This window comes from Pteropus vampyrus, unplaced genomic scaffold (assembly GCF_000151845.1).
Source record: "Pteropus vampyrus isolate Shadow unplaced genomic scaffold, Pvam_2.0 Scaffold51, whole genome shotgun sequence".
Classification (NCBI taxonomy): Eukaryota; Metazoa; Chordata; class Mammalia; order Chiroptera; family Pteropodidae; genus Pteropus; species Pteropus vampyrus.
Window position 1 is genome coordinate 3,394,688 of NW_011888832.1, and position 17,211 is coordinate 3,411,898.

The 17,211-nt window shown below is 32.0% G+C and overlaps 1 protein-coding gene across 13 annotated transcripts in view; it reads right to left on the reverse strand.

The window, feature by feature from the left end:
- Positions 1-17,211, reverse strand: part of CHD9 (chromodomain helicase DNA binding protein 9) — a 168,005-nt gene that overhangs the window by 65,195 nt on the left and 85,599 nt on the right. For all 13 annotated transcript variants that reach the window (XM_023530646.1, XM_023530645.1, XM_011360141.2 and 10 more), the window contains 7 exons: positions 8,741-8,852; positions 4,966-5,112; positions 3,996-4,064; positions 3,855-3,910; positions 3,129-3,246; positions 1,371-1,457; positions 1,051-1,188 (listed from right to left, as the gene is read on the reverse strand). In XM_023530646.1, the coding sequence (XP_023386414.1) occupies positions 1,051-1,188; positions 1,371-1,457; positions 3,129-3,246; positions 3,855-3,910; positions 3,996-4,064; positions 4,966-5,112; positions 8,741-8,852 (727 nt within the window). The remainder of the gene's footprint in view (positions 1-1,050; positions 1,189-1,370; positions 1,458-3,128; positions 3,247-3,854; positions 3,911-3,995; positions 4,065-4,965; positions 5,113-8,740; positions 8,853-17,211) is intronic.

Genomic DNA, 17,211 nt, shown 5'->3' on the forward strand with positions numbered 1-17,211 from the left:
AGGAACAATTAATTCATTTTTCTTTTCTTATATCATATCACTAAATTTTTCATGGAAGCCTTCCCCACTCTGGTGCTCATCCAAAAGTGATCTGGCCCTGTCTTTTCATGTATAAACTCCCTCTTAAGTGAATTAAGAAATTTCTATAACCAAATTATAATGCAAAGAGGACAAGCCAACATATTTAATAAAATCATAAAATATCTCCTCAATATGAATTTGTTTTGGTTGGCTCCCCAAACTGGATTCATATGAGAACCATCCTATGTTTTAAATAAATGAAAAGCAAAAATTCATATAATTATTAGCAATATCAGAACTTGCAATAACTTTCTAGAATTCCAGTTTCTGTAACAGAAAAATCAATAACCCACTCAAGTTTTGTGTGTGTGTGTGTGTGTGTGTGTGTGTGTGTGTGTGCGTGCAGGGAAGAGATTTGCATGTAATCTATAAGAAATCAGTGTGTCTAATTTATGTATGTCTTTCATAATATTCTATAGAAAAGGTTCTAAAAATAAAGGTACTATGGAAGTAGATGAACTATTTAGTTATGGATAAGAAACTGGTTTATAGAAATGAAGGAAAATGTGGTTATAATATGGATATTTTCGACAGAGAATTAATTACTCTAGAGTTGAAATTGATATTGTGATAGTTTTATAAATGACCTGAAAAAAGATTAGGGGGAAGTTATTAAATTCAGCAATGAGGTAGAAGTGTTCATAACTTTTCTGGAGGGTACTCTGGAAGAAAATATTCTTCACAGTTTTAAATGTACCTATGCTCTTTATAATTCTAATTATAATTCTGATTTATCTTACAGGAACTTATACAAGGGCTTAATGTTCAATGTAGCATTGTTTATAATAGCAAAAAACTAGAATACCCGCTAATGAAGGAATAAATTAACACACAGACATGACACTGTAGCAATATGAAAATACAGTAGTAATTGCACCAAAGACTAAATTAAAAATTTAAAGATTACATTAAACCTGTTGAATAAAGAAGTGCTAAGATTTTATGAAGTTGTCTAAGATACATTCTTACCAAATGTCTTGTGTCAGGTCTTGACGCTTGCAATTGTTCAAACTCTTCTATTTTCGCAAGATCTACATCTTCTTTTAGTTCCCAGGTACTATCTTCATATGGCAATGAGCACCACTTCACTAAGTAGTAAATAACAGGCTATAAAAAAAATTTTACCTTTTAGAAAAATAGAGTTTAAATATATTAACCTACATCAATAAGAAGTAACAAAATTTTTTTTTATTGTTTTAGGTCATTAACTTTAAAAAAGTAGTAAGTTTAAACAATGGAAAGTTTAAGTTTTTCTTATTTAAAAAAAATTTTTTTTACCAAATATTTACCTCACCAGTATCTTTGTCTTCACAAAAAGAGACTTCTAACACCCTGTCTACTTCAACGTAGTCTGGGTTAAATGGTTCTTCTTCCATCTAAAAATGAAAAAGTAACACTATTTGACAAAGAAGACGAAGACAAATACACTAGCTAGTCACTACAGGACACATAAGTTTGATTTCAATTACATTTCCAAAAAATGGAATACTTCTATTTGAAGTTCTAAAAGATATTTAGGATATTTATTTATATTATGAATCACCATGTTATATATAATAAAACCAACCAAATAGGCCTCTATACTTTTCTGTTACTACTTTCCTCAAGTCCAAAAGTTGAACACCACCTGCAGGCTCATCTCTCAGTTGATCAAACATTCTTTTCTATGCTCAAGAATTTATTCAAACTAACTGAATGCAAACTATCTGAGCTATCTCATACCCTCTGCTCCCATTTACTGTTCAGCTGATCCTTCTTCCTGTAGTTTCTGAATGGGCTAATGGTAACACAGCACCCCTCCACGCCCCTCCCAGTTACACAAGCCCGAAATGGAGAAGTCATCTTAGATTTCTTTTTTAATCTCCCACGTCTAATAAGTTATCAATCTGTACAAATTCTACTTAACTCAAATTGGTTCCTCCTTCCTCATTCTCATCGCTTAATCACTTCTTACTTGTCAAATGTACTACTTGAAATAGGTACCATGTATATCCTGATATGATTCAATGAGAATACAAGCATCGTTTTTGTGATGTTCTTTTAAAAAATGTATGAACTAAATACTGAGGAAATATCACACAACTGCAAACTTAGGCACATTCTACCAATAAATCACCTACATTCTTTTTTAAAAAAGGTAATAAAAAACAAAGTAAGAATGATTAAAGCAGACATGACAACTGAATGCAACATGTAATGCTGGATTGGACTCTGGACAAGAATAAGCACACATACAATTTTTGCTATAAACATACTAACATCATGTCAATTCTACTATTATTATCTAAGAAAATGTTTTCAGAAAATAAATACAGAAGTATTTGCAACTTACTTTCAAATGGTTTAGAAAAAAATGTACATGCATGTGAGAGAGGTTTGCAGAGGGAGAATGAATGTGAATGATAAAGCAAAAACAGTAAAATATTAACATTTAGGGAATCTAATTAAAAAATATGTGGGAATTTGTTGTATAATGTTTGCAACTTTATTGTCCAAAATAAAAAGTTTAAAAAAAATTCAAATTAAAAAGTTAGTGAAAATTATACTAATCTAAAACTGCACCAAAAATAGGCTATTAAAAAAAAAATTAGAGCGGGAAAGAACATGAGACTATTTAGTAAAGCTTAGAAGGGTAAATGAATTTTTTCAATGATGTTCTGTTCATATACATAGCTGGTACAGAAAATATGAAATAATTTCATGTACTGAAAAATACTATTTTCCATTTTTTTGCTACATTATCATTTCCATTATGTGACTAACTTTGTTGCTAAAATTCTGAGATATACTCACATTCAACTCTAAGTATTTAAATACATGCTAATTTAAAATACAGGATTTATCTACTATTTGAATTATCCATGTTCCTGTTGCAGCTACTTTTCAAGCTAAATTTGGGAAAAGAAAAAAAAAATGTAGATAGCATTTGTATTCAAATATCGAAGTTTAAAGTCTAAGAAGTAAAATAAATAATGAAGTTTTGATTGGTAATGCTACATGTGTTCAGAGTTCAACACATAATTGTCTAATTTATTTATTTCTCTTACATCTGCAAAAAAATGTGCTCTTTGTGCTTGTCTCAATTTGAATCGTTTGATTTTCTGCTGGATCCTTTTATCTTTCAGGAGCTGCTGTTCTGTGGCCCACTCACAGTGAAGATAGGAGCTAAAATTTTTATAAAAGCAACATATTAGAATACATGTTTTGGTTTATTTAGATTTATTTTTAATCATAGAATTCCAATATAAAATATTATCTTCCACTTTACAAATAGGTAGTTCATCATTTTATTAAATGTCAATAGCCTGCCTCTGTGATCACTATATCCTAAGACTGTAGTCTAATGTCTGCAATTTGCTATAAACAGAATGATAAACTGAATCATATAGGTAACAAGATATGATTTATCATTTATCTCTTCATTGTAAGTTTTGAAAAGATAAGAAAGTTAACTTGTTTTGAAAACAATGATTTTATTTAAAACACTTTCTTTCACCGAAGTATAAGAAAAAGCTGAATTCTGAAAAGTCAAACTCAAATGTAATGTCTATAATTTATAAAAGCGTATTATAGATTCCTCCATTTTGATATTAATCAGTTTTCTAAAAAAAATTTGACTGTAATATGAAAGGTTTTCAGTCTTCATTAATGCTTAAGTTCGTGATACAACACGTAAAATGAAGATAAAATAAAATTAATTTATCTTAATATAGTTAAATATATTTATAGTTAAATCAACGTCTTTCTATTATTTTTCTAACTGAAATACTTACTAATTCTTGTATTTTACAAAAAATTCTTCTGTATCAATCATCACTCCAGGTGATATCTATGAAAATAAAATCAATAATTATGACTTTTATTATCAGGCTCTGGAATACTGAAGTATAAAAGTAGAATGTACCATCACTTACTTCCTTTTTCACAATTCTGGAAGATAGTATTTTGTCTACAATTGCAGCATCTTCCTCACTTGGATTTTCCTGAAGGAGGGAGGAAACAAATAATGACACATTCTGAAAATTCCTTTATAGCTTCCACTCTGTATATTTATGACTACATGAAAATTCAATGAACATTTATGGTTATCTAGCACATGTGCCAGGTGCCATGTTAAACATTAGGAATAGAAAAATGAAAAATAAATCGTCATTACTGTCCTCGTTATGGGCCTCATCACCATAGTGAAGATATGCTTCACTGTGATATGCATTCTTCTAAGCACATATGGTAACTAATTTAACCCTTGCAACTACACTGTGTGGTAGGGTACTATTTGCATCCACATTGGACAGGTTAGGTAGGAAGCTCAGGCACAGAGAAGGTAAGTGCTTGCTTGCCCAAGGAGCCAGAACACTCAGCTAGCTAGCAGGGTAGAGTGGCTCTTCACAATCCAGATAAGAAAGATGAAAAGAATTATACAAAGAGGAAAATGCATACGCACTGACACAGAGGTGTCAAAACAACGCATTTGGGCAACTATATCCACAAAGCCAGTGGATGACTGCTTGGAAAGAAGGGGCAGGAGACAAGGCCAGAAAATCCACATAAAGGGCTTCATAGGCTGTATTAAGAAGGCATCAATATTTCTGAAGACTTAGGAGATCATTACAGTTTTCAACAGAAAAAGTACTATAATCAGGTTTGTAACTTAGAAATATGCTACAGAAAGGACAGAGTTTGGAGGAGTTTCAGGACTATGTGTTTGGGAGGTAGATGAATCTCTAGATTTCTGATCTGAACTATCAAAGATTTTATTAACTACATTAAGGAATCCCGGAGCAAAAGTTGGCAAAGATTTCAGGAGGAAAGCTAACGAAAGCATTTTAAGGAATTTATGTTGGTTTAAAATGTTTTGCTATAATAATCCCAAATCTGCCTTACCACAAATAACTGTAAAGGCTGTTCACCAGGTAAAGGAGGTAAATTCTTTTTTATTTTCACAGAGCCTTTAACCTCTTCTTCAGATTGTTTCCCCTCTCCATCTTCCGCATACTTTTTCCTTTTGATTTGTCGATTTGATCTTCTTTTCTGTAATGAACCATAAGGATCATATTTACATGATTTATTTTAAAGGAAAGGTTTTAAAAATAATTACACCAGTGTGGCAGTTTTATATATTAATGTTTCAAAATTGTATGCAACAGTCATCTTTTCTCATTTTTCCTAATTAAAGGAAGATTATAATTTTCCCTTATCCAGGTTTGCAATCTTTAGATTAACTTCCTAAAGTTTAGAATAACAAAGATTAGTAATACCTTTATTGTCTTTCTCTAGAAATTGTTTAGAATAAAAAGATTATTTTACTTAACTATTTCACATTTTGGGCAAAATATATTTTATTAGTAATTAGTAATTGCTTTATTATTTTTCTTTAGAAACTATTACTAATAAAAGTAAAAAGGCACCTGTTTTATTTAACTATTTCACACCTTGGGCAGCACATATTTATACTATTAAAACTTTCGTAGTTTTTGCCCAAAATCTAAAAAGTACATCAGATAAATATTGGTTAAATTATTAATCAGGGATATAAAACTAGAAAAAATTAAATAACATTTGCCATAAACCCATGAACTTACATTTAAAACAGAAAAGAAAAAAAAAAAAACAAAAAATGATATAAAACATTTTAAAAGAAATACACAAAATAATAAAGTATAAAACCTACGGAAATAATTAAATGTGAATGAGAAAGGAACCAGTGTTTTACTAACTTTACTATCTTTCCTTAAAAATAAGGAACATCAGTATCATAAAAACAGAACTAAGCCTTAAAAAAAGTATTACATGTAGTAAAATAATTTTTAAATAATCTAATTTTAAATCAGGTATCAAATACACATGGCTTTACTTACCTCCCTAGATATCTAATATTATTTGATGTTCCCTCTATAAAAAGAAACTCTCATATTGATTTGAAAATCCCAAAGGACTTCGGTTTGCCTTCTTTCACCTCTCTAAAATCTTGTGGGTGGAAGCATCTGAGCCAACTATTGTATTGCTCGGTATCTGGTATAAATCTCCCCCTTCTTCCTGTTCCTATTTTATTTTCTTTTGTATATTCAGTAACTCCCATAACACCCCCACCACCACCAAATGTAACCAGCAAATAACCCATGTTTTCTCCTTTTGGTTTCTGACAATGTCTTCAATTTAGTACGTCTTTCATACTTCCATAGCCAAGACAAGAATGGCTGAATCAGGAGCAGTGTGGGGACAAACTTGTTATTTGCATCCAGAAAGGTTGCAGTGGCCTTTAACGTGCCTTTGCCTCTAGCAGAATACTGTGAGAAAGAAAGGTACTAATATGGTGAGTTAGCTCAGCCAAATGCAGTAGACAACTTCATGCCTCATTTAGGATGGGTCATCATCTCCTGGCCAAGAGGACATTTACTCAAGGTACCACTTTTGTTAATATTGGAGACAGGAAGGTGGCATATAAAAATCTTAATAACGGGACTTCAAGAAACCTAATTTTCCCATATCCTGTTGTGAAAGATATGAAATATTTCTTTCTCCCTGGGGGAAAAATTCTAAGGATCTCTAATTTAATAGCAGTCTAAAGGAGTGTTCAGATTTCTATTACAGGCATCCTACAGTTCTTAATGTTCAAGACTAATTTAAATTAATAACCGACAGTGACATTTATTAGTCTAACAATAACATGTATTAACAATGTTGTGTCTCACCAGGCACAAAACTTCTAAATAATGGAGCTTGCGAATAATTCAGTATAATTTTAGAACACTGTTCAATGTTTTCAGCATTAGTTTCCTTTCTAGTCGCTTATGCATCTATTAATGCTTTGAGATGCCTCACTTAGTCTTCAGTCAACAGAAAATGAGTGGCCTGAAAGAATCCTTTGAACTCAAAGAAGTGCACATTCAGGTAATTCTTAACAAGACAGAACATGGGCCACTCATTGTAAACTGCTCTCTAATCCTATGAAGACTTTATTAGTCTAAGAGATTTCATCTATGAGTTATAAGATTATAGCTGACTTTATTATAAATTATATTCCACTAGGTTATATGGTTAGATATCAGGTGAATCCAAACAAGGTGTCACTCTCATCGATTATCTTACTGTCATACTTTTCTGTCTACTACTTTAAAAACATAAAAAGTAATTCGATGTCCACAGTTTTGGCTGTGATTTTCTGGCTTTCTTTCTCCATGATGTTTTGCAAAACACGGTTTAAAATAGTGACAAGCTCTTTCTTCAAATTTCTTCTACCTTTTTCCCTTATGTCTTAAAGGCTGCAAAGATCGAGCTACAGTATTTTACATAAGAGGTCAGAAACATGCTTCTAAATGACATAACTGTGATATCATATTACTTGTTTTCTCTAATAATCCTAATATAATCTGCTGCAGAGGCTTTAAAAAATATAAGTCTAAATATCAGACTACTAGAGTGCTCTCTATTAAGATTAAAGGTAAAAAATTAAGTATCATATTTACATTTTTAAATTTCTACTCGACTCCAAACCTTAGACTACTTTTCAAGCCTTTAAATCTTGACAATTAATTGTGGTTGAAAGCTATAAGGACCTCTCCATCATTTATATGATGATACATTTAAATATGTCAATAATACAGATTTATAAGTGTTTATAGAAAATACTTCCAACTTTCCCCATTTGTGAGTGTGAGTGTGTGTTTTAGAGCAAGACCTATCAAAGCGAACAAATACTAGAGTCAAAGGTATGGAAGAAATGTGCCATGTTAACCTATCCTGCCATGTCACTGTTTGGTAATTACATAATGGAAAAATGGCCAGCATTATTCTAGTAAAAATTAAACTGAATTTTCTCATATCGAATAAGTAAAAGTTTCCCTAAGTTAAGGATAACATAAAGAGAAAGCCAGGCCATATAACATCAGGAGCTTCGGTCACTGCCCTTACCTCAACTCTTGCAGCAGCCCAGGAGCCTTGAGCCACTCACTACTCTCCCATTGGACAAGAAGCTGCGTAAGGAAGAAGAAAGGCCGTTCAGGGGCTTTCTGGCCCCATAATTCAACAACTGCCACCACCCCTACGGCCTATAGTCGTGCTTTAATTATTAGAGAGCAGAGGGTGGCCTGAATTATTATGACCTTCACTATATATATATATATTTTTTAACTTCACAAGGTTATTTTGAATATCCACTTACTTAAAATAAAAGGGCAAAACGCACAGTATTTTTGTCTACATCAGGGGATTTTTAATATAAATGGTTGTTTTTTTCTTTGACAGAGCAGATCAAAGGAGTTATCTCTAGAAATGATTTAATACATTTGCTTTATCATTGTAGGTGATTTTAAAAATTATGATGTCTTTCATTAAGTTCATTCAAAAGCACTCTAAGTACGGGATATCACTAGCTACTTCTCCACGCTAAAAGCCAGCAGAAACTTCAGATTGTTACTTAACCTCTCTGGGCTTTAGTTTCATTATATGAAAAATAAGTGGCTTGAGAGGATATGTCAGTTTCCTCCCAGGTCTACATATCGCTAGGACTACATTGTGGTAATGCTGTCACACTAAGCTCTACTATACGATAAAATGTATTTTACTAGTAAACTGCAGTATAAAAATCCATAAAGCAAAATTATGCTATCTAGATAATTCTACCAGTACTTCAGTTGTCAGAAAAAAATTGAATACTCACTTGAGAGTCTTCCTCTTTGCATGTATGCTGTGGCATCTGCTCCACATCGGATATTTCATCCGAAGACTCATTCTTTCTTTTTTGTTTTTTACCCAATGTAATAATAAGCTTGCTGTTTTAAGAGGGAAAAGAGTAAACAGTAAGATCCCTGCATTTTTCCATTTTTTGTCAAATCAAGATTACCATGATAAACTTTCTTTCATTTATAGCACTTGAATGTTCAACTGATGATAATTATCACGAAATCCATATGGCATTTTTCAAGACAAAAACTGTATTCTAATGGAGCAAATACAAATCACTATTACAGTTAACATACTTCTAAGCACAGAAAGGCACTCAAGTTCTATCACTTCTTAGGCTCAAGATTATTTTTCAAAGGAAAAATATCAGGTGCTATAACTAACTGTATTTAGTAATTAAAATAATTATTTTATTATCTTGTAGATTTGAAATGAGGAATTTCCTTCTACCTCTTACTAAATTCAAATCCCACTAATGTCCCTGAATCTCCCCGATTCCCTAAAAGCCTCTACTTCTTTCTCCCCTATAGTAATGTCTCCCTTACTTAAAACAATTTAACAATTAAATGTTGTTTAATGATTTCATATATGTTATGGCTTATCTTAAATGTACTCTGTTCCTAAGAACTTTATTTTTTATGTTTCAACAGTTTGCCTCTCATGTGTATGTGTATATACGTATATTAATATTTGCACACACACGAAATACAAATGTCTAAAATGAAAGTGTGCTTTTGATTTTTTTTCCAGATCCGATGTAGAAGTACAGAGCTCCCATATCTCCTTAACTGTTTCAACAGATGGGAGGGCTTGATTTCAAAGTACCATACTAATCACAAACCATGCTAAGTGTTAATCAAGAAAGTCACCAAATACTTTCAGATATGTGTCAGAATTTTTCAACAATAATTTAGTAGTTCTACTGTGGGAGAACTTGGAGGTGAAGGGCATGCCCTTTGAAATCACAGGGTCAAAGACTGTAATCCTGAGTTCACTGTTTAACCATCTGTGAGACACTGGGCAAATGACTTGGTCTCTTTTTGCCTTAGTGTCCATGCTTAGGAAACAGAGATATTTTAACAGCTGCCTCTATGGTTGTTGAGAATTAAGTGGGATAATATATGTTACCTCTTAGCAAAGTCTTGACACAGTAATTTTTCAACTAATGATCGCTACATCTAATATTTTATATGCCAGGCACTTCCCTAAATTCTAAGATTTGAAGATAAAGGAGACCCGGTTACTAATCTTAAGTCATTGTTAGAATATGATCACAGTTAAAATGCTAAAATGGAATTGAGCACTGGACATAATGTGAACCCAAAGGAAGAAGTGCTCATGTTTACTGAAGAGTAAAGGAGGCCTTACAGAAAAAGTGAAGTCTGAGACTTGAACGATGTAAGGGAGTTTAACACATAATGAAAGAAGAGGTAGGGTACATCCTAGGTACGGGGATGCCACAGCAAAGACTATACAGTGTTAAGAGCATGTCGGGATACAGAGTATCGCAGGAGGAGGAAGCAGAGGGATGATGCTCTTATAACTACGGCGGAGTTCACAGGCCTTGTATGACATGCGAAAAGTTTAAGGCCAGCTTTTAAGCTCGACAGGACAAGAATTTAAAGAGCATCTGTCCTGTTCACTATTGACAACAAATGGCACTGAAATATCTTTGAATGAATGAAAAAAAATGCAACTGGAAAATGAGAATTTTAAACAAGTTCTAGTGATGTAACTATACTTAATACAGCACTGAATACTTGAAAGTTGCTAAGAAAGTAAATCTTAAAAGTTCTCATTACGAGAAAAAAATTCGTAACTACGTGAGATGATGGATGTTAACTAACCTTATTGTGGCAATAACTTTGCAAATCTACATATATCAAATCATACTGTACACCTTTAAACTAATACAATGTTATGTCAATTATATCTCAATAAAACTGGGAGGGGAGAATTTTATATGAGAGAGCAATGCAACCAGAAGTAAGTGAAATGCAAGGCAGGCAAACCAGTGATAAAGCAAATGATGAACAGTCAGCAATACAGGGCCATGGGGATAAGCATGAAGAGGCAAAAAAGGATACAATTTTGGAAGCATACTCAGCAGGACTTGGTTAACTAGATGACTAGATTTAAGGCGAGAAAAAATTCTAGCAGAATTTATCCTCAGGTTATTCATGTATCGGTATGATTACCACCTTCAACAGGATAATGGTAATTCTCACTTGGTATCTCATCTGCATTCTTCTGAGTTTGTGATGAAAATAAATAAGAGTAAAATACAGCTTATGTTGGAACCTGAGAAAAGATACTATGAAACAATATTTTAAGGAACCAACCACAATCACACTTCATTCCCTCTCACCACTTTCATTGGTCATTTCCTCCCTCTTCTGGTCCCTCTTCCTCTCTGGTTTCCTTCCTAAAATAAAAATCTTCCTTGAGATCATATCTACTATTAGATATCACATGTTCTTCCCTCTTCTCATCCACAGTTCTTAAAATAGTCTATACTGTTTCAGTTTCCTTTCTCAACCCACTGTAATCTGAACTTCACATGCATTATTTCACTTGATGTTCACGCAACTCTCAAAGGCAAATGCTATTATTTTATAAGAAGAAACTGAGGCTTAGAGATGTTAAATACCTTGTTCAAAGTCACACCAATAGCAGGAATAGAGATAAAAATTAATGCCTCACTTCAAAGCCTGAACTCCTAATGCCTAAGGCCACAAATGACCCTGGTAATGCCAAATCCAATGGAAATTTAAAGTTTTATCTACCAAAGCATAACTAACCCCTTTTTCCTTCTCTGCACCCTTGGCTCCATGACACAAACACCCTTCTAGTTCTCAATAAACTCCTTTGGCTCATTTCCAATGGCAAGGTCAAGGATAACTCTAAGTAAAACTGGGTAGCAGAAATATACATTTCATGCATTCTCCCATTATCTAACCACCTCCAACCCTAAATGCATGTTTTAGACTAGTCTGTAGATTAACAAAACTAGTAAAAAGAATGTTTAGTTACTAAAGTAACAATTTCCTATGAAATGCAAATCAAGACCTGTTAATACCTTTCAACACACTGTTTAAAAGTGTTGGGTAAGCTAAATGAATTATGTGAAATACACATTCTGATACAGTATCCATGTGGCTGCGTAAAGATGGACATCCCACTGAATAAAAACTTCAATGAAATCAGAAGCTGAGATATTAACATTGTTTTTGTATTTATGAGTGACTATGAAGAGGTTACACTGTTTCTTTCTAGTGGTAATGGTAATTAAATGAAAACTTTCTAAGATCAGTGGACTAAGCTTCTTAAACATTATTCTTATAGGTAAATACTGCTTAAATCTCTAAAAAAAAATAATAATAATGAGTGCTGCCAAATCAATCTTAAACACCCACCCCTTTTGGTAGAGGGGAGTGAAACTGTTTGCTATAATATCTTAGACGAACTTCACTGTATTAATTTAAAAATGCACTTAAAATAGAAAAAAGATCCTTTTGTTTTTCATATACTATATTTTCTTTCAATATTGTTCCACAGGCTTGAAATAGCATCTTATTTTATGAATTCATTAACCACTCTTAACTCATAAAAATCTTTTTTCAAACCCTAACTTTGAAGAGACAGTGCAGATTATAGTAGTTTCCTACTAAACCTTTCGAAGTCCAAATATGTTTACACATGCCCTTTCTGTTCAGAAAGGGTACATTTCCATGTTAGGAAAAAAGCTAATTCTAAAACTTGAAGTCATTATTAGCTACATAATTGAGTCAAATATAAATATTTTAAGATTTAAAAACTTTTTAAAAGATTTAAAACTGAGGGTTACTTATGTAGAACACTATTCTTGGAAACAAAGAAGTCATATAGGTTTATTAAGAGCTCTAAAATAGTATATAGGTGATATCACAAAAGGAAACAAAAATTAGGTTGGTACTGATCAATAATTCTTAAATGTACACAGCAGGCTTCATTAGGAGGCTGTCTGTTAAAAATACAGATTCCTAATGAGAAAACATCAGACAAACCCAAATTGAGAGACATTCTACAAAGTAAGTGGCCAACATGCTTCCAAGTTGAAAATGTCACAAAAGAGAAAGACTGAGGAATTATCCCAATTGGAGGAGTGTAAGGAGACATAACAACAAACTGAAATGTAGGATCCTGATTTGGACCCTCACCAAAAAACAAACAAACCAACAACAACATAAAAAACCCCACAGAACAATTGACAAAATTTGCACGAGATCTCTAAATAAGCTAATAGGATTGCATAGGATTGTATAAGTGTTTCTATTTCCTGGTTTTGATAATTGTGCTTTGGTTACATAAAATGTTAACATTTGAAGAAGCTGGATGAAGAGCCTAAGGGAATTCTGATCTATTTTTGCAAATCTGAAATTAGTTCAAAACAAAATATTAAAAAATATATAGCTATGTAGGTCCCAATCCCAGGATATTTATCTAGTAGGTAGATAAGTATCTTGATTGGACTTCGAAAAATTCCCTAAGAGACTCTGATGCTCCACTGGATCTAAGAACCGCTGGCTCAGAATGGTTACGGTAGATTACTCTAGGAACATTGAGGATAATAAAACTTTTATATTTATAGAATGCTTTTTAAATCTCAAAGCGCTTTTGCCTACAATATCTCAGTTGATCCTGAGAAAAACTCTGAAATAGGCAAGGCAGGTATTGGTGTCACTATAATAATAAGAAAACTTCAGCTCCAAAAGATGAAATAAACTGCCAAAGTCACATGTTTAGCAATATGGTCAATATTATGGACAATACGGTCTCTCTATTCCTACCTACTCTACTATTTCCAACATATCTTACTGATTTTAAAATAACACTAAACTTCAATAATTCAAAAGATATTTAAACCAATGAACAGTTTCATAAAGAGAAACATGAAACTGTATTATATTTTAGTAAATCACTAAGGATAAAGAAAACCTAACTTTTGAGCAATCAGAAATCTCTATTGCCCATACAATGACAAATGATAACCATAAGTGTTATCTGAAGGAAATTAGATGATCCAAAAGTAGGGGGAAAAAATCAGTTAAGTAAAATATCCAATTACCAAAGAGCATTCTATTCCATTCCATTCTTAAGTCATGGCTCGCAAAGAGTTTACAATATTAATTCTAATAAAATTTCATTATAAATGAAACTACAATTTCATTATAGATACATTCTTCAAATAAACTGATAGTTTGCTATTCCTAGAAATAGCAAGGGAAAGCGAAAAGGTAATACAGAATATATTCACAATAAAAGCTTCATCCAAGTTTTGTTTTGTTAAAACACGAAAGGAATCTGTTATCAATGTTAGCAAACTTCAGCAACAGATATTCAGACAAATATAAGAACTAAATATTAAAACATGTTTCAAAAATCAAAGAGCAATTCCACGTTATGTATAAATTTGAAATGTTAATTCATTTGATAAGTCTAGGCACTAGAAAACCTCAGTGTTTATACTTGATGTCTGTATTTGATTTTCAGATGTAATTTATGCACTCATCTAAATCCTGCCCACACATTATTAGTACAGGCTGTGTGTAAGTAATAAGTTGTAGTCTACACTGTGTCGATCTGTAATTGCCTCCTGTTGATTCTCTCATTGCAATAATTGGACAAATAATGCTATCTTATCCAATTAGTCCATTTGTTGTAATTAATGCATCCAATTCATCATAAGTGAAAGAAACAAGCAAAAATACTTTCACATTATAATTTTTTTCTTTATAAGCAAAGTGAAAAACACTGGTCTATTTTTAAAGTTATCAAATAGAAACCTCTTAAGAAACACATTTAATTTGGTGAAATTACTCCATCTTAGGGTTCAACTCAAGACTGTAACAAACTTATCTGGGAAAAACGATCAAGTTTTAAAAGAATTCTTTATTTTAGTTAATCCTTAAATTTGTGAAAGTAACAATATAGTGTAAGCTTTTGGTAACTTGTACTACAAATTACTTCCTATTTAAGGATGGACTTTTTTTTTCAAAAAGTTGAATTACTTAGTTTCAAATAAATAGTTGCTGAGGAAACAAGTATTAGCTAAGTATTAATCATAGTCAATATATTTATCACTTAATTCTTATTAAAAAACATTTTTTTAAAATGGTATTTATATTAAAAATATTGACAAACAGGAACATTAAAATCAAATACTTCATTTCAGTAGTTCTAAGACACACATATTCCCCACATAGTAACATCTATAAAATCAAGATTCCTCTAATAATCAACAACATGCCATAGTTTTAGCTCAGAAAATCTTTTTTCTTTCTTATCGACAAATAAAATAATGGTCTTATAATCGATGAGTGAAACACAGCACATCGTTTGCTAATGATAAACTTTACTAACAATTTATGTAAAGGTGTACTTTTTAAAAATGGAACTATGTCTTAATGAAATTAATAATAAATAATGTATATATCAATACTTTCTATAGATGAATACATTTCAGATTTTCACTAAGTTCAAGTTTAGATAGGAGTGAAATCAAAACATTTTATCTGCTGAGAATTTAAAAAATTCTAGAACTTATAGAGACTAATGATAGCATATGATTAATGAAAAATACATAATAAATTTATGTATTTAAAATTTTGTCATATGCCAAGAAATGATTAAATGATTACTACATTTATATTTTATCCAAACAGATACTAAATTATTATCTTGAATATTTTCAATCAGAGTCTTATCTGTCACTTTATTAACATGAACTATAAAGTGATAATTCTCAATTTCTGATAATTCATCTTATTTTTCTCAGACGTTTATTCATTTATATTATTTTCCCTTATATTTTATATAGATGTAAATGTCCCTCTATAGACATACATGTGGACATGCTGACATGTTTTGTTTAATGAACACCTACATTTATGTGTGTGTGTGCACATATATGATGATAGGTAATAATGTCATTTTCCTTCTTCCCTCTTGAGGGTTCAAAAAGACTATAGCAATAAGGGGCATAATGTAATTCCGAGATCGCTGAATGTTTCATTCTTTTCCTTTAAAACATAACATCCTTAATTTCTACTTGAGTTTGAGAATCATGTCCCAATTTAGACGTTTTAAGAGAAACGGTAACTCTAGCATCTGACAATTAGCATTCCTATAACAAACAGAAAAAATAATTATGAATACAAAAAAGAACAGTTAAGGTTTAATTGTGAAAGACTATTACCAATTAAATTTATAAGGGTACAAGAACATTTTTAAGTATCAAAAGCATTCTACCTATGTTAGTCCAATAATCTACAATACAAAGAAATAAACTGTGACAACATGGAAACAAAATTTAAACATCAAAGATATAAACCCAAAATTTAAAAATGCTTCATCATCTAAAATTGAATGGAACCATAAGAAAATTCTACTGGAAGTCTTAGAATGATTTTATTTTAGAATTTAACTGTCTACTACTAAACCAGTTATGTCCCTGTGGTTTTATGCAGAATTACAATGCCATTTCTATTTTCAACAAATCAAATTCGATCATGTGTTACCTTTTAATATTTAACCTTCCACTCTTTCATTCCATAAAATCCATCCTGTATCTATTATGTACCTACTATTACTTGAAGAAACTCCTGCTACTCTACTTGAGAAGCAACTTGTTAGAACCTGACTGCCAAGATCACAAAAAATGTTAAAGTGGAAGAGGGTTGCTTCCTGTCCTCCCTCACTCTTTAATTTTACACCTGCCATTTCCATTTTAACTCATGCCCTTCCATATAACCATGGGCAACCCTTTCGAACTGCAGGCATGTTTCAAACAAAATTTACCAGTCCAAAATGGTTACTCTAGGTAACCTGACAAAGAGAGGAATGCTTATATAAAAAAAGCCATTAAGTTAACCTATTATCTCTCTTAACAAATAGCAACTGTTTTTGTTTTTGTCTGTCCTGATTTTTTTAACTCATCTTGTTTAGGAACACAACCTTGATGGAAAGGAAACCTAGGCAGACGAATGAGTTTAGGCAGGAAGAAGGGGTGTGGCTCCTGGCCTCGGCTTTTTCCATCAACAGCTATTCGCTCTGTATGTTTTCAGAAAATAACGATGGCTAACACTTACAAAGTACATTCCAGGTACTGTTCTACATGTTTTCAATGTGATTATATCATATTATCCTCAAGATAACACTGCAAGGCAAGTACTATCATCTCCATTTTACATATAAGGAAACTAAAGGTTGGAGAGGTATTTGTCCAGGGTCACGCGGCTGTGACAAAACCAAGATTTGAACAAATGCAACTTGCTCCAAAGCCAAAAAATTTACATGATCATACTGCATGCCTAACCTAACTCCCAGAATCACTGTGACGATTACATGAGACTACATCAAAGTGCCCTGAAAGGGGCACTACTTCTCATACTGTTCAAACATTAATCT